The 18786-nt window shown below is 40.7% G+C and overlaps 1 protein-coding gene across 5 annotated transcripts; it reads right to left on the bottom strand.

Annotated features, from left to right (window-relative positions):
- Positions 1–3756: 3756 nt before the first annotated feature.
- On the bottom strand, positions 3757–17778 carry SKIDA1 (SKI/DACH domain containing 1). Of its 5 annotated transcripts, none has more exons than XM_030550404.1 (3): positions 17470–17778; positions 10729–14844; positions 3757–9721 (listed from the first exon to the last, which is right to left on the bottom strand). In XM_030550404.1, exon 3 carries the CDS (start codon positions 9668–9670, stop codon positions 7280–7282), a length of 2391 nt encoding a protein of 796 aa, XP_030406264.1. In that variant the 5' UTR covers positions 9671–9721; positions 10729–14844; positions 17470–17778; the 3' UTR covers positions 3757–7279. The 5 variants fall into 5 exon arrangements, with proteins under 5 accessions (XP_030406264.1, XP_030406260.1, XP_030406261.1 ...); XM_030550400.1 differs by having other exon boundaries at positions 3758–9912; XM_030550401.1 differs by having other exon boundaries at positions 3758–9909.
- Between the last annotated feature and the right edge of the window lie 1008 nt (positions 17779–18786).

The following is an 18786-nucleotide window of genomic DNA, read 5'->3' as shown; positions in this document are numbered from 1 at the left end:
GAATGGATGTATTTAATTATAAACAGGTACATTTTTGTTATCCCAGAAAGATAAAGAAAGAGGAATGACAGTTTGAAATATAATACAAAGCTGTGAAGTGACCCGAATGGAAGCTAAAGACAAGGGTTTATCTCCACGTGTTTCTGGGACGTGTTTCCCAACTAAACTTTGTAGTGATCTTTGGGGAAAACCAAATACAGCTTGATGGAAACATCCTGTTTTGAGGGAAATGGACTGTACAACCCCACATATCTATTTCGAGTGTGTGAATCAAACTGGAAAAGAACTGGAAGTTAAAGAGCTGAATTGGGAGAATTTTTGCATTTTACACATTGCAATTCAGTATTGATCATGAAACTCAATTTTGAAAATAGCTTCTGTCCTAGGTGGCGTGGGTTATGTTATCCCAGTATCTAAACAGATCGACTAGTCTAAAATCAACCGTCACCATCGTTTCTATACAAAGAAACGCAACGTTATTTATAAAAGAGGAGAGTAGGAGCAGTAGAAAGTTAACAGATGTGGATTGTACAAAAATCCGTGAAACAAGTGCTTTAAACCCAGGGGGATTTCTCTTAATAGCGAAATCAGAAAGATCGAGCGAGAGGGAGAGATTTTAGGAAAGAGAATAGCCCTGTATACGTTTCTAGAGAGGAATTTACATTTCACCACGATTTATATTTGGTAATATACAGACACGTGCACTCGGAGTTTAAATGTAACAGCGTTTATGTTTCAGTTACAGTTACAGTTAGCAAGGCGGGTTTCATTTTCCTCTGAAAGCAACGAAGAGTAAAATCTCTTGCCCAATACCACTCTGCAGCCTAGCGTTTAAACCCAGCAGCCGCAGCGCTGTTTTTGCTTCGAGAACTCCTCTGTGCACGAAACAGCGTGCAGGTTAGTTTGGGGAAAATTCTGTACATTTTTTTTTCAGTCAGAAACTGGAATCTGCAGGTTCTTCTCCAAATCGCTATTGCCTTTCCTTTTCCTAGCAAGTCCCAAACCACAACAATGGCAGAGAAGCGAAGGGGGTGGGAATCTTTTTTTAAAACAGAACTGCAATTTTCTCTCTAAGGACTGCACTTTTCAGTTAGCTCTTTGAATTTTTGTCCCGTTTTACTACCTCTTGAGTCCCTCTGTAGAGAAGTTTCCAATGGAGGAGGAGGAGGAGAAGGATGTGTGTTTGTGTGTGTGATCCTTTAGTGGTTTATGTTAACAAAGGAGAGACGTGAACATTGCAAGTGTGTTTTCTTCATTTTCAGATTACTTACTTCTCATTTTCTGCATTAAGCGGGTATTGGATTTTCTTTTTTTGATGAATACCGGATCTGGGTAATTTCTGGAGCTTGACTGCGAGGAGATTTTTTAAAGGCGTCTATCTGGGAAGTATGAAGGATTCGCCTCTAACACGAGTTGGGTTTAACCAAATGATTAGATTTTTGCATGTGAAAACGCAGCCCTTTCATTTCCCACTGACAGCAGCAAGGCTCCCCAACAGGCCGGATGCCTGCAGGATTGCACTGAACTGGCCTGCGTGATACTAAACTCCACTTTCGCTTAGCTCTTCAGACCCTCAGCGTTAAAAGCGCACCTTTGAGTGCATTAAAATCCGAACGATCCTCCTTTTTCACCAGAAGAGACCTGCTCCGGCAGCGTCTCTGAAAGGTCACCAGCTCCGCCATGGCTGATCCCAGCTTTTGCTACAGGCCACATTAGCAGAGCGGCCATTTACTGCCCCTTGATTGCACCAATGACCAGGTTAGCTCATAAAGCCATTCACACTCAACAATGGGGATTTTCTCAACAATTAACAAGAAACAACATAATAAACCCATTTACAAAGCCTTGGCTATTTACTATAAATTAGGCACTCTTTAAGAGACCAGCGCGTAATTTCACACACTTTACAACTGCAACTGCAGTTTAAACGCGAGAGTAAACAACCTTGTTGCACTTTTCTCATTAACCTGTCTGTGCAGCTCACCACTATGGTTTCTTTCTTTCCTATGTGCTGTTTTATTTGTATTGCGGAGCTCCCAGCCGTATCACCCCCAAATCCGTATTTGCTTTCCACATTGCAATTTGATTTTCAGATGGATTGGGTAGGGGGAAGGGAAATTGCATCCTACCTTATTTCTGTAAAACCTAAGCCCCCAAATAACAAGTGATCTGCAAGAAGTGTATTTTTTGTTATCTTTTCCCGACGATGTTGGCTGGCTGCGTCACTCATTTAATTAGTGAGTTGTTTTCAATATGGGCAGTTAACTATTACATTTTAGAGACAGTTAACTAGTGCGGCGCCTGTGTGTGAGAGAGAGACAGAGAGGGGGGAGATCACACAAAAGAAGCGCAAAGTGAAATGGATGATCAGCCAGAGGAACTACCAAAATGGGGGGAAATATGTGAGCCTGATCTTCATTTCCACTGGCCCCCTCAAACTGCAGCCTGAGAGCAGACGCCTGCAAAAAGGCCACTTTGATGTGAATCTATGTGAGAGCTACTGGGAGTGAGTGAGTGAGTGCAGAAGCTCCTGTTCCCTCGCCTAATGAGTTGGTAACAAATTCAAGAGAGAGAGAGAGAGAGAGACAGAGAGAGAGAGAGAGGGGTCCGGGCGAAAAATCACAAAGAATTTGTTTTCCATAAAGCAAGATGGCGGCATTTTTAGTGTTTTCCTCAAGTGTCTGCACGGTATGAAGGGGAGTCTCAGACCATCACGGTTACATTTCAGGGGAGAACTTTAGCTCGCATGTTCCTGCCAACGACTCTAATGATTCTGAAGGCAAAGTACAGTGGTAACCTTATGTTGCACGCTACACCACAGACTTGAGGGCCAACTTCCTTCTTCTTTCTCGTCAGGAAGCAGAGATATTGGTCACTCCGGCTCATCACATTCATTTATAAAGTATAAAACAAGGCGTTGCTGGCTCCATCCAAACTGCTCCCCCCCCCTGTTTACAAACACAGCTGTTGCAGTATATTTGCAATGCTAAGGATAAAGCCACCAGCAGCGAAGAGCAAACGAGAGATGATGCAGGAAAGAGGTTCTCGGCATCTGGAAAGGACAGAACGCCTTGTTTTTGAAACTGTCAATTCTCTCAACCCCTATTGTGAGAGCTTCATGCAAAACATCTAGGGCCTTTTAAAGCTGGGACTTGTGAGGCCGCCTGAGATTGAAAAGGAGGGGGTGGGGGGCTAGGGCATAGTAAATAATTATATCAGAACAGTTTAAAAAAATGCAACTTTAAAGGCCTAAAATCAGTTAACTGCATACCCAGGTGTCCTTTCCCAAAATGTTTTGGAAGTGTCCTCTATTTAACAGAAAGCAATTTGGCTACAGAGAAATAAGAAACCCCACATTCAGCCATGGAACTGATAAACGGTACATTCTTAAACATGATTGTAAGGGTAAATACCAGTGGGAAAACCCTGTGAGTGGCTCATTTCTGTAAATCTGATTTAGCTGGGTAGATTCCAATGACTTTGTCCTTATTTAGAGGGATTTATTTTAATTTGTGCACGATTGTACTTTTTAACTTAAAAGTTATGTCCAAACAGATTTTAAGACGAACCATTAACATTTTTCAGTAACCATTTTAACTGCAGAAACCACAACTAACCACGTTCTCTGTTATATACTTTCTAGTATATTACATGTATTACAATAGTTTTTCTACAGATTACCACTGAATTAGACCCTTGTATAGAAAAAATGCCAATTTTTACATCCCTCTCTATCTTAACCACTCACACGTGTGAAGTGTAACAAACAAAAACATGATAGCATTGTTCTTATTTCTGCAGAAACTTTAATTTATTGGCTACTAAATCTGATATAGGAAAAAAGGTCAGAGACCATGTAGAAAATCACCAAGTGAATGATTGAACAGCAAACGTCATACAACAGCCACCACCATTTCTGCATTATTGCTACATAGTGACGTTTTAAATAAACCAGTAAAGAGATCATCCCACTGTAGAAAAGTAAGTGTATACTATAGAACAATCACTTTTAAAAGTAAATTTTGTAAACTGAAAGTAAATCTTTTAAGGCAATAGACCTGGTTGCTGAAGGCATACACATGGTCCCTTTTTTAATGCTCTAGAGAACTAGACATAGTCCAAAACTTCCTTTGTCTTCAATATGGGCACAGAAATCTTCCCAATAAATGAATCAAAATCCCTGGAATAATGTTCCAGACAAGTTCAAGTACTCTCCTAGGTGTGTTTTATTGATTATTTTTATTATTATTATTTTATTTCATTTTATTGATTTATGCATTGTACATCAAGAAACTGGAAAACTGTCAAGTCTTATAGCTGATACCCTTTAGTTTCTCTTTCTTACAAACATTACAGCAATACCATAATCCCCCTGGCTAGAAAACCCTCGTTTCCCTCAGTATTAGACTTACCTTTATTGGGGAAAATGTTGCTATTTATAACAGTAATTTTATTTTATTATTATTATAATTAAATCTAAAATTATCATAAACTGTGTTCGCAAGAATTATTACAACACAATGAGAAACAGCTCCCAAACTACCAGGGATTTGAAATAATACCTTTTTCAGTAAATTATTGTACCTGGCAGATTACTCTGACAGAAGTAACACTCAAATGTTCTTGCTTGTGGCTTGAAACTAAACTGAGGTGTACACGTGTGACAATTATTGGCCATTTAACTTCTTGCCTTTTGATGGTGCCTTTATTCATCATACTTCAGCAGAAAAGTCTGCAGGAATGATACACTCAGGAATGTATTTGGCTTGGTGGTGTTCATTCTCCAGCTTCCATAAACTGGAACTATTAATTCATATAGGGCGACAGAGCTAATATCAGAGCTGGGCGCCATATTTTACGATTTAAACTCCACTGAAAGTATTTGGTCTGAATTTGTGCTTTGTTTCTTTTCCCAATATTAGTCAGAGAGTCAAAACAAATCGTCTTTGCTATTTATAAGTTAGGGTCAAGTCAACGTGTCTCTAATTGTAAGTACACAGGGTCAGCAGAGGAAGCTACTTTTAAAATGATATACAGTTTAATAGATAAGGTGAAATTTCAGGTTTTAAGCTTGCACATTGAAGCTGTGTAGATTTTGTCAAGGGGACATCATTTTCAACCAAACCCTGTTTTCCCAAAGAGCCAGGGGATTTTCCTGAACAGTAAATTGTGTACGTATTTACAGATTTCTGGAAATAAGCCTGTAATGTATGCAGTTCCAAACACTCGAATTGTAAACACTAATTTCAGAACAACTTAATCCAGTAAACAGATTTTTAACGACCACCATAATTTCCGCTGAGCAGGTTAAGTATGCAATGCACCTTTTGCAATTGGCAACTTAAAGTGTGTGTATGGGGGGGAAGGGTGACTCAATTGGAAGGCAATTGTTTACTCTTTCTAAATATATTTGGCTGCAGGTATTCTAGAAGAGGTCTTTTACAATGAGAGGAAAACCACGGTGTGCATATAGTAATAGAGCTAAAAGCAGCCAGTGTCTACTTGGAAATTTAGAGACAAAGAGGGTAGAGGATAAAAAATAGTCAGTGAATTTCCATAAGAAAGTTGACTCTGAGTCACACAATAAACATTTTCATTGTTGTTTTTGTTTTCTTTTTTGATTATGATAAATTATTCTCCCGGAATTAATGAAGAGGTGGAATCCCTAAGATGTAATTGGAAAAGGCTCTAGTATAAATAAATGTAAATCAAAAAGAGTAACCAGCAATTTTTAATCTCAAACTCTGCTGATTCAGCAGCTCAGTTGTAATCTGACCTTTTCAAATCCCAAACTTTTAAAACGATTTTATTATAAATTTGTAACCTCTTTCCCTCCCAAAATATAAACTTTACATTGTTCAAGACTGCCTTAAACTGGGTTAATAACAGTTTTATTTAAAAACAAAACAAAACAAAAAATAGCCTCTGGAAGCATATTTCCTCCAAATAAAACCTTAAACTTTCAGATGAAGAGGAAATTAGGACAACTCTGCAATAAGTCGAAGTGTATGAAATCAGGAATTTTTAAACAGTGTTTTTAATTGAAAATAAAGCTAAAGCATGCTTTCAACAGTGCAACTTTTCATAATTTTGATTTACTGCTTCCATTCATCACAACATATTACACCAGCTTTGTCGTACCGAGGCTAGACTCTAGAAGTCTACCTGTTAATATTAAGTGCAAATATAGATAATTGCCTCTGATGTCACGTGCAGTAAAAATGCTCCTGCTACATAGATAGGATGGTATTGCAAAACTCAAGTTTCAAGAGATTTGGATAAAACAGTGAAGTGTACGAAGGTTTAAATGCCTGAGTTTTGGTGCCAAAAAGCTATGAATAACATGATATTCTCATTTGTGTATTCTTTCCACGTATGGCCTTCACGTTTCACGTTCTGTGTTGCATTTACCGCTTTGCTATTTCCTCCATCGAGTGTGAGAGGTTTAGACCATTAATTGTACTGCTATACAGACAAATATTTTAGTTGCTTTGCAAGTTAGTAGGGACATGTTCAGACCAAATTGAAGTAACCCACATTAGTGGGTAACAGTAACCTTATTTAAGACTTTTGAGTGAAACAAAAGTCTTTCCAATTGCAAAGAGTGACTGTACAAGTAAAAAGACACCCTTTACCAAAACAGAATTCCATATTTATTTACTAGTTTTGAGATGAGGCAGCTTTTCCAGTGCTCCAACTGTACTCCAGCCCAACCCTTTCAAACCATAGAAAATTAGTAAATGCAACTGCTCTTGGAAAAGAGCCCCCTACTCTGGAAAACAAAGTCCCGAAAAGTAGAGACTGCTGCCACATTGAATTATAGTGAACCCTTACTGGTGCAACCAAGTAACTTAACAAACTTAACTGAATTAACAGTTAGACTTCATTTTCGAAATCTAGTGCATAAATTTAATGGCATTCTAATATTATTATTCAACCTTTTGACATTGTATTTGTAGCAGTTGAATTGAGGGGTACCGGTGCATTATTAGCATTTTAAACAGTAAAGTGTTCCCAGCTCTACCATAATAACTGAGTTTAAGTTGAGTCTTTAGCCTGAAGTACTCGGTGGAATGTAAAAATTACCCAGACAAACAAACAAACAAATAAAAACTGTAATGGAAAAGAAAATAGTAATCCGATTTCTATCTTCACAATGTGATAAAACAGAACTCCAAAAGTGTGTAAAACATTAAGGGGCTTGTATAAACCATCCTGTCGAGTTTAAAACAAAAGAAAGGTAAAGGTGGTTCAAGAAAGTATTTTCCAAACTATTTTATTAATTAAATTTCCTGAATTTGTGGCTAGGTGGAAGAGGTATTGCAGAACCGCCCAACTGCCATTTCCATACAGGATGGGCCTTGTGAGGTGGTTGGGAATCCTTAGTGGTGTTTAAGGAATAAGCTGGCAACAAATCCCCATCATTGCCAATAATTAGTGACGGTGGACAGGGAAAATTTGCCATGAAATTAAACGGCCTTTTCACTGCTGATGCTACATTGCTGGCTACCCTTTTGCGTCTATTGGTAACTGTAAGATCATCCAGTGTTCCTTCATGTGTCTCAATTTTACCTGTAGGACGTGGGCTTCTAGCTGATTTCAAATTTGGTTTGACTGGAGGAGTCTGCAGTACAGGTCGCTTTCCCAAAACCAATGTCCTGTAATTTTTTCTCACCCTCGCTCCAAATTTATACTCTCCATCCTCAGGTTTTGGAGTGCCTAAAGTGCATGAAAGGACCTGACTCTGAGTCAGCGTGTTTAAGGAAGTGGTTTCTTTCTCAGTGCATGCAGAATCTTCCTGGGCTGTTAATAAAACGTCCGGGTTATTACTCTCAGTCACACCGTTAAACTCATCCTTAGTATCATTGCACTCACATTTTAGCTTATGTTTTGAAAGGTCAGGTTCATATTCTTCATTCGTACTGCTATCCTCTATTTTGATTTTAATATTGTGCAGGAATGGCAATGCCTTATTGCCTGGATCAGTGCACTCAAGCTCAGCTGCTCCTGTTGTAGAAGCACGATCAGTTTGCAAAGAGGGTAAATCCGTGGCAAATTCAGTACAATGAGGGATTTTGGAATCTTCTTCGGAATTTGCTGCTGTTGGTGAAGAATCATTATTTAAGAACCTAGCAGCTATTGTATTGTTATCTGCACAGTGTGTAGTTGTTGCTTGAAGGCATTTCCTTGCCTCTCTGAGTATTCTTTGTTGTGGAAATGCATTGTTTGTCTTTGGGCTAGGTGAAGAGGCCCCCTTCGCAGCACAGTTAATTGTTAGGTCAGTACTCTTTACATTAATGGAAAATTCAGGGTGTGGGAATGTGATCTCAGTTACCCTATCATCCCTTATCTCAGTAAAACAACTTCCAAGGCTGCTGGAGCAGCACACTGGAGGTGCTTTGGATGCCCAGCTTTGATGACTCCATTCCTCTGGCAATTCCGATTTGACACCACACTGAGCACTTTTGAGGTCAGGAAGCCTGCTTGCCTCCTCGAAAGCTGGCGATTTGGTGGGGGCGGCCGTGGCCAAATGATACAAGAAGTTGGCCTGGGCCATGCTGGGGGGGTTGCAGAAACTGGTTCGCCTGAAGCGGATGCTTTGCACCGAGACCTGGCTGGAAACCGAGCTGGAGTCGGAGTCTGAGGTCGTATCCTCCTCCTCAGAGCTGACCTCGCTGGAGTCCGAGACGCCGCTGCCTTCCTCCTCGTCGTCGTCCTCCTCCTCCTCCGAGGACACGGAGTTGCTGGTGCTGGAGAGGCTGGACCCGAAGTCCGAGTCGTTGGCCACATGGTCGGAGTAAGAGCTGGACTCCGAGTCGCTGCTGTAGCTCTCGGGGAAGCTGCCCAGATGCTGTTGCTGCGGCTGCTGCGGAGAAGTGCAAAAGCCATTGACGAGGTGAAATCTCTCCAGGCAAGCGGCCGTGCCTGCTGCAGCTCCTTTGGGCTTGCAGGGCCTGGGCACGATCAGGAGCCGCCTGGCGCTGCTGGGGGTGCTTAATAAACAGTCCTTTGGGGCTGCCTCACACGGTCTTTTCCTTTTGTATCTGTAAGTCAAACCCACAGGGCTCCCTGCAGCAGCCGCCGCCGCTAGCTTGGTCTGCGCGGTGGCGGCGGCGGACTGGTAATAATAAGCAGCAGCAGCAGCAGCAGCCGGGTGCTTGCTGCAAAGGACGCTCCGAAAATAAGGGGGATCCGAGTGAAAGGTGACATAGTTGCCCACGATCGGGGCAGTTTCATAGTTTAATGGGGGTTTGCAAGGCGACCGAGCGATTTCTGGGTAGCTGTGACCAGTGTATTTACTAAAAATGTGAGGTAGATCAGAGGCCGGTAGCAAGCCTGTGTCCCCGGGCCGCAAAGCTTTTCTTCTAATTGGCAGAGGCTGAGCCGCTTCATTCAAACCCAGCCAGAGTTTGTTCTCTTTCCAAAAGCTGGAGTAGGGGTCGGTGGATGTGTGCTCCGGTTGGAGATCTTTTGTTGAGAATGCCCGGCTTATTTTCCTCCTTTTTGTCTTAAGGACTCGTTCCGTTTTGCAAGAAGTGTAAAGAGCTTCTACGTCCTCTCTGGATATCAGTGTGCATTTGGCTGCATGGAAAGCGATGGAGTTGATGGCTTTGAGTTTCCTCAGCTCCTCCAGGTCGCAGTGATGCTTTTTTACTTTTAAATGATCCATTCGCTTGTGCACTGTAGTTCTCGGGATGTTTTTAAGCAGGTCTGTAAAAACCTGAGAGAGTGCAAACATTTGCTTTCCTTTAATGATGAGGTAGCCGAGCCTCACGCCATCCACCTCTTCAAAACCCGACTTCAAGTCTCCCATTTCGTGAATTAAATTATTCCCAGCATTTGCAGAAAGAAAGAAAAAAAGCCACACACACAATCCTCAGCCAGATGCTGTATTTGTCTCAAGGCATCCTGCTAATAAAATAACAAAGACTGTTATTCCTGCTCACTGGAGTGCCAAACTTTAGAAGAAATTAGAAAAAAGAAAAGAAAAAAAAACGTGAAACTACAATCTCTCTATATTTTTGTTTTAAAATCAGGTTTGCCAAAGTGTTTCTCTAAGTTGCTGTTGAAGATCAGTACCTGTTCCCTTTCATTCCCTGCTTTTCCATTGGAGAACTATGATAATGGAATGTGAAGGGAGGAAGAGGAAAGAAATGCAGCTGCTATTCCCGCCGCTGCTTTAGCTACAAATAAAATGACAGAGTGAAGTGAGCTCGTCCGGAGACACCTTCATCAATTAATTCCCCTAAAGCCAACGCTGATTGGACACTCCTGACAGGTGATGCAATAAAAATTGATATTCCACCCCTTCCCCCCCAAAAAAATCTCCCACTAATTAGCATACCCTTACACTGCCAAGCCCCCTCCCAAAGTAAATAATACAGTTAGTATATAAATCTTTCTATTAAACAATCTGAGCTCAGATACACTCAGAGCTCTCAGACTTCATCGCTAGCTACAGATGTAGGATTGTGTGCTTTTTTATTGTCATTATATATATATAGTTAGACTATTTTGCACAAATGCTGCTATTTTGCGCATTATGTGACTGTAAATGTTATCATATCGAGAAAAAAGACTTTGGTAATGCACTAATTTTAAACTGATATTTTATTCTGCATTGTGTGGAAAATTAAGCTTAGCGAAAATGTGCAGAATAGCCTGGTATTTCCCTTTTTCAAGCTTCAGAGTGAAAGGCTCTTTTAGAAACCGAGAGCGAATACTTACATTTTTCGAGTTTCTCTTGATTTTCCTCTTCTATTTAATTGTCGTTCTACAGTCAATGGCTAAGTTTGTTTTTTGCTCTGCATATCTAGGTTTCCAACACCGTAATACTGTCAGTCTGTAGTTGAAATGCTGTCTGTAATATTGGGGGAGGGGAAGGAGGACGTGGGCTCACGTCAGACCCATAACAAAGCATAGATAAGCCAGAAATGTACACACTTTTCACAATTAACCGTGCTGGATCACAAGCTGGAATGTCCTAGAGTCCCAGACTCCACGTCAGGATTCTTGCGGGCTGACTGCTTCCAGTAGAGAAAAGAGAATATAAAATATCCAAGGTGGTTCCAGAGGCTTTACGTAATAACAGAGAAGTGCTGGCACACGATATAGAATATTGCAATGGTCCAGGACACTTCTGGTTTGCTGCACGTTCAGTTTGGGTAGACCTTCTGCAGACTTTAGATGTTCCATTTATACCAACCCTTTAAAAAATCATTTTGAAGAAGCAGCATGAAGGTGTAACCTCTTCGCAGTAACATTACAATACTTGTGTCAGGCACAAATGATTTCGAACATGTTGCAATGTTAGCAAACCTCTTCCTTCGTGCGTTAAAATGATGTTTGCGGTTTGCATGTCAAAAGCTGCAAAAATAACTATCCGCCCATAATCAGTTTTCAACTGAAAACTGGATAGAACACAAGCACTTATATATAGCAGTAGTTTAGTGCATATCCAAAATTAGACACATCCGTGTGATTAAGAAAACATCTCATATTTCTGGGACCAATTTTTCCCTTCTAATTGAAAAGTTCCATTATCCACTCTATAGATTGGCAATATGGTGAGTGGAGCTCGTATTACGCCATCAGGTATAGCTGAAATAAATAAAAGGATCGCTTTTAAAAAATATTTTTCGGTAGTTTTGCGTTACAAAGTAGAATGCACACAACCTCCCAATTTCGCAGGAATTCTGGCGAGACCTGGGAATTTGCAGAAGTGCATCCGGGAATTAAGGAAGTCTATTTAGGAGAGTCTGTAACTCAGTAGGTTTGAGATTTGAAAAGCCACCCCTAGACTACTGTTGCTCTCTGCACAGATGTAATCGCCGCTCTTCAACTTAATCAATGTGTGTACAAACCACATCTAGTTCTTCCTTTTGAAATCTAAGGATAGTATTCCCATCCAAGAAACCAGAGCTACAGCAAATTACATTTTGTCCCTTGAATGAGAAAAGGATCATTGAATGGATCTCGTGATATTTCAGCCTTTAAACGTAACCAAGAGGCAGCAGTGAACAATGCCTCGTCACAGCTAATACCATCCACAGAGTTAAGCCTTCTTCTGCTTTGCATCTGGATTTATCAGCATACATTTTCCTTTCTCACTTGCATAAGAGACATCATGTTATATTCTCTAGCTGAAAGCAAAGTTTCGAGGGAAAACAGCTGCTGGCGTTAAAAGGAAATCCTCGTAGCCTTTCTAAAGCTAGAAACAATAAGGTCGTTTAAAAATTCCTCCTGATGCACTTATATGCTGCTCGCACCCCCACCCCCACCCCACTATTCTCCTCCCCCTGTTTTAAGGTTAAGGCTGTGGAGTCAAACAGTAAAGAAACGGTAACCTCAGATAAAGCTTTTAAAGAAGACAATACAAAAAAAGTGGGCTAAAAAGTCATTTATTTGCCAGGTAGCTTAGTTGTTTCTCTCGCTCTCTCGCTCTCTCTCTCTCTCCTACTACATATGACAGTCTGGTAATGTGATTCAGTAACTATTTTTAAAATGCATGCTTTTTTGTTTGTTTAATACTTGCACTATCAAATGTTTTAAACTACTAGCGGCTATTTGCCAGACCTCCCCTCCCTCCCCAAAAAAGGTACAGCTATTAGCTTCTGGATGTAGTCAGAGCCAACGATGAAGTGGGGGGGAGGGAGAAGTCTTCGAAAATCTCTCTCTCTCTCTTTCACACGCACACAGACACACACACACACGGACAATTATAGATATACACACACTTTCAATTGAATATCTTACTCCACATCACACACAGAATCTTTTGTTTCTTTAACTTCTCCATCATTTTTTGTGCAGCTTTCTTATAGCCATCAGCACACGCTGTATATTGGGATCTTCTTCAGGCACATTGGGGGTAGATCACTATAAAGAGCTGGTAGAGGACCTTACCCGGGCACACATACACAATAAAGGCAGGGGACTTTAAACTGGATTTGCACGCACACAGGGGGTTATGATCAATAGCTACCAACATTTATGGTTTAGATTATTAATGTGAAAGCTAGCCGAAAGAATGGACAGGAAAAATTAAAGGTGTCTGTTATCAATTATATTAAAACCTAAGCAATAATTTACTCTCTCCTTGTGTGTGTGTGAGCAGGCAGATACATATGTATATTTCTTTAGTAATTTTGTTGACTACCTCAGCCTTACTTAAAGTCAAAGATGAACATGACTCAAAAGATGGATGTTTGCCTCTCATTTCTTCAGAACAGAAGGTCTAAGGATGCCCATTTTACCAACTATGTGTGCATGCAACAATATATAGTTGTGAATACACACGTTATCAATCAAATGTGTTCCTTTTCACTTTGAGTAACCTGCAATCTGCGATCTACATCCTAGAGAGAGAGAATATTTCAGTTCTGAAGGTGTCTGGCCAAAGGATCAACCCAGTAGAAAATAAAGAGAAAAATAATGTTCATAATATATATAGTAGACATTTTCCCATTTATCTCAGATTACTTTCATTTTTGAAAAAATGATGTTAAAATATACAGGCTTGCAGAAAATGTTTAATTATATTGTTTCAGAAAGAATGTATATAAAATTTTAGTTACCTTTTTATTTGTTTTGATTTATTTCCATTATGTGATTGTGTTTAAATACTATTACAATTCAGCCTGACCTCTTCCTTCTTGAGCAAAGTAATGCACACACCTTTCTTTAAACGTTCAGTTGTGAAATGCAACAGCAATTAACAGCAGTAGTTTTACTAATGAAGCAAATTCTTTTTCCTACGGGTTCATGTACATTTTCATACTAGGATTGCCACATTATTAGAGTATTCTATTTACTATTTAGTATTATTTTTAAGCACTGGACCATCTTCAGGTACTGACAGCATTAAATACACCTTTATTTTCACAGTTTTATGCAGAAATAGATCATTTAAATGAGAAATAACCTTGTTCACCAGTTTTAGATACACTGTGCATATTGTGCTCATAGGGGATGCAAACAGAAAACAGAGGATATCACAAAGAGTCCAGTAACAGGGTCAAAGAATAGTATACTAGGGTCCTTCTGCTATTTTAAAGTCAACCTAAGGTGACTTCAGTGCTTAAAATTTGCCATAAATTCTAATATGTCAAACATAAGAATGCACAACTAATTATCCAAAAACCTGGGCCAATTAATTGCGAACTAATAGTAAAAAAATCATGATAATTTATCAAACATAACATCACAACTGAGTTATTTCCATGTAAACAAAGCAACAATATATAGTTCTGTTCAGCATTTTGTAAGTTTATTTTCCCATGTGGAGTATCACAGACACCAGAAATTTCTGGAATTCAGTAAAATCACAAAATAACACATCAGATGTTGATAATCTTGTTTTTTAAATACAGTTTTTAAGGGATGTTTTGGACACATACTACATGCCATGTGTCTACTGACCCACAATCAATATGCAGTGACCTTCTACCCTTTTTTTGCCCCTTGACCCATCCTGAATTCAATGCAGCCTTTATAAATTTTAAAATCCTTGGATGTAAAGGGGATTTGGCAAAGCTTTGTTCTGAAAGGATCCTAAAGTGTGCATTTTTAATTAGAAAAAGGTTAAAGCAACAACATTGGGGAAGATCATTTCTTAGATACAGGTGAGCGATAGTAATTTCTTTATTCAAGAACTATGTCAGAGAAAACATTCTGCAAGCTGAAAAGCAATTACAAACACAGGAGATCAGAAGGTTATGGATTGCACCAAATTAGCAATGTGGCACAAATCACTTTCATGACGTAAGGGATGGCCAGGCCACAATCTTCCGGCGCTCTCATCTCCAAGGACTGTGGGGATTCTGGTGACCCGGGGAGAGGAGACTGGAGAGAGGAGAGAGAGAGAGGAGTGAGAGAGAGAGAGATTTAATCTGAGCTACAGGCACATTCCCTTATCTCTCTTGCTATCAGCCAGTTTAAAGGACACCATAATTATGATGGTGATAAACAATGCGCTGCTTATGTGTGCTGAATAACTAAAGACTGTTACAGCTCAAGAATGTTTCAATTCCAATTAAATGCTATAAAGAAAAGCCACTTCCCCTCAGCCAGCCCTATTTACCTTGTTTGTTGCAATATTTTCCTATGAAATACAAAACTTCCAGAATGCCATTAAGGACAAGTTGGTGGTGAAATAATAGACAGCACACACTCTCGGTCCCACAATTTATTTAGATCTCCTAAGCTTTTATTTGTTTATTTTGCAATGGCCAGCTGCTTGGAGATGCAGTGTTAAAAGGCGCTTAAGTGTCCAGCTCCAAGCTCCAACCACAGGGGAAGGAATTGGGAGTAATTAATGCAGCGCCCATGGGCGATAGAAGAAGGGGGAGGGAGAGAGGAGAAGGGGGACGGCTATAGTCTCCTGGTTCCGACTCCCGAGCAGAACCCACAGGAGCTTGGTCTCCAAGCAGTGCCGGTTTCCTCTGCATCTGGGACCCCTGGAAACAGGAGGCTGAAAATTCATCCAATTTACTAAGACACAAGGATAATTTAAAATATTCATTGTATCAGGAAATCTCATCATAATCAGATTAAAATAAGATTTGGGGGAGTGTTGCCTATGAGGCTGTGTACTAAACCACTGATTGGATTATTCAGAAAGCTGATTCTTTTTGTATGTTAGAGTAATAGTACAACGAAAACCAATCATTTTGCCATGGGAGACACTTTTTAAAGTAATGTTTCTCCATTATGTTTTAGAGAACACACTTCTCCCAGATACCATTGTAATTTAAATTTTCTATCCCATATTTTCTGCATGATGTTCTTGTTTATTTTTTAAAGCCCATGCCTTACACATGCTGTGGAATATACAGTGCTGTAGATTGTAGTTTATCTCAATTTGCCTTTAAGCTAAATTAGTCTAAAAGATCAACACTGCTGAATTTAAACTTCTTAAATTAAATGTTCACGGGTGAAATATTTATTTCTTTTTAATTGAAGCAGAATGTAGTGGAAAAGCCGAGAGTATTTACAGATTTTCTAGATAGTTGTAGGCCCTTTCCTTTTTAAAAGTTTAGACCTCCAATGCCCTCGCTTCTACTGGCAGAATTAGGATGGACTTGGAGGGTCCTGAACGTGACCATTCACTAAGGCGGGGGCTACAGCTTGCACAACGTGCTCGGCAACTTAATCTTACACTAAAAAAGGCAGAGAGCGAAAAATAATGGAATACAAACTCTCCCGATATTTGTAGTCACTCCTAAGGTGGACTGTGTATTTGAAGGCTGATGGGAACGTCTGTTTTTTGGAGCAAAAAGGAAAGAAGGTAAGCGTTTGTCCTTGTATCCGCCAGTTCGTGGAGAAACAATGAAAGAACAAAGGGAACCACTTCTCCATTCGAACTCTTTACATTTTCTTCTTCCATTTCAAGCTTATGTGAGGGGCTGAGGGTGGACTCGCTTAAGTTTGCCTTTAGAAACTGTGTAGGAGGGTTTGGGTTTAAAAAATTATTAGAAAGTTGCGCAGCAATGTAAATTGAAACATGTTTACTGGTAAAGATCCTCACAATAGCAGTAACAGCAGCCACTATTAAGCAGAAGTAGTTAATTTCATTGATCTAAAACTCCTCAGATAGTCTCCCCAAAACCAACAGCGATCAAAGTGTAGTTTGTATGAGTGTGGATAGGAACCTTTCTTAGGATTTCAGTGCTCCCCCAAGAGAGACTATAGTTTGTGGGACTTAAAAAAACAACAACGATTAAAAGGATTTTAAAATGTGTTCCCAGTAATGATCTCCGTGCTGATTAGCGAAGTAAGAAGGGAAACGGGTGAAAACAAAACTTTCGTATAAATAAATCAAATAAATTCCTGCAAGGATCGAGGCAGTGGGGGTGGGGTTATATGCAAACAAATATAATTCACGTTCGGCTGAGCAGCAAAAGTCTTGCATTTTTGCCAGTCGGTGTTAGTAGCAAACCCCTGCATAGGACATAATTATATTGAGCTGCCACACTGGGTGGGGTTGTGGCGGAGACAATCACCTTCCTTCCCTCCCCCCCACCCGAAAGCAAAGCACGCGGATCAGACGGAGAAGATATAGCTCCAAAGTAGGAAAGAGATTGCCTAAGCAGAAGCCTCCGTTGCACTCCCTGCTCCTCTTGCAGTGGAGACACGCTTGGTGTTTATATTCCTGCTTTGCTGTATTGTCAAGGACACCGGCATGGGAGGAGAGAGAGGAAAACAACCCCGACTTGTTGTTAAGCAAATGTAATGCATTGTTGGCAGCATCTCCCCCTGGAAAAAAAAAAGTTAGGGGTGTGATGTGCAAGGAGCCCCCTGGAATGTGCGTCCACATAACAATGCGCAACGGTGCGAGCACTACTGCTCCCTCCATTCACTACTTGGGCGCAGAGCGCGGGGGCTCCCGGCGGCTGACCTTTCACCTCCCCACCCCCACCCCTCCCCCTTATCTCAGCGTTTCGTTTTGCCGCTCGGGCACTGTCTTACCCACAATTCCTCACGCCGGCCGCGCTCGTGCCGAGCTCGAGCCTGTCGTAATCGCCCCCCCCTCGCTCCCCGCCATTGGGCTCTCCGGAAGTCACACACCCAGAGCGCAGCCCAGCGCTCGGGCAGCAGCAGCCTGAACAGAGCCCGGGGCTGAGCCTAAGGAGGGCAGTGCTGCGTAGATCAGTTTGAAGAGGGCCCCTGCAGCAGGATTTGGGGGTACTCCTGTCATGGCCCCAAGTAGTATATTAGTAGCATATAAAACCTGGCGGAGGATCCGATAAGGCAGACTACAGAAGCAGTGGTGTATGTATGTGTGCGCGCTCACATGAGTTTAAAGTGGACACGTGGAATTGGCACAATTTAAAGCAGCCCCATCATGGCCCCGAGTAATGTTGGGAGCCCAGAAAATACGTGTGTCAATGACTGGGACGGCATGTAGAGGCAGCAAGATTTGGAGAGACCTGAAGTTTAACCCCCACAGGGTGGAATAGCTCCAAGGAGTTTAAAGGGGTGATATATGTGCTTGAAACAGGAACTGGAGTATCTTCTCGACCCGAATAGAGTCTTCCTAAGCTACAACATAATGGGAGATGGAGGGGAAATTCTAGAGAGAAGATTATTCCAATTAGTTTAAAGTCATTATACACATGGTGAGGGGGCCAAGATCAGGGACTGTCCCCCAAATAGCAGATTTCTAGAAGACAACAGGAGGGAAAGAGGGCAACTTCCAGAGAAAAAATAATTCAAAAGGGAGTGGTATTGGGGGAGAAGGTTGTAGCAGAACTTGGACTGCCCCTGCGGTGAAATAATTGATGAACACAAAGTGGAGGGTAAGAAAGGTTTTGTTTTTTTTTAACCCTCACCAAATATAGCAGAAAAGGAGTTTAGGCTGACTTTAGATTAAGAGGAATTGGATACTCACATGTGTAGGAGAAAAAATATAGCCAGGGAGGAAGAGTTGGACTTAGTGTCGCCTGTTGAATATTATTGGCAAACATGAATGTCTTAAATTTTAAAGTACCTTGTCTTGAGCGTTCAGGAAATAGGTGCAGAATCAAATGTGACATTAAGCAAATTATCCAAATATAAATATTTGTCAGTTAAACCCTAATATATAGTTAAGCCCGATCCTCCTTAATTTTTTGAGCTACATTTTGTCCCAAGTGCTGATCTCTTTCCATTAAAAATGTTTTAACATACCGGAGAGAAACATCTGATTTGTTATAAGCAGATTTTAACTAACAAAATATGGGAGATAAAGGGGATTAAAACAAATGTAATTATAACCCCCCCAATACAAATCAGATTAAAAAGGAA

This window comes from Gopherus evgoodei, chromosome 2, assembly GCF_007399415.2.
Source record: "Gopherus evgoodei ecotype Sinaloan lineage chromosome 2, rGopEvg1_v1.p, whole genome shotgun sequence".
In the NCBI taxonomy this organism is placed as follows: Eukaryota; Metazoa; Chordata; order Testudines; family Testudinidae; genus Gopherus; species Gopherus evgoodei.
This window is presented reverse-complemented; position numbering and strand designations above follow the sequence as displayed.

Excerpts from the sequence above, each read along its gene's own strand:
- SKIDA1 (XM_030550399.1), bottom strand. The coding sequence starts at position 9,814 with ATGGGAGACTTGAAGTCGGGTTTTGAAGAGGTGGATGGCGTGAGGCTC.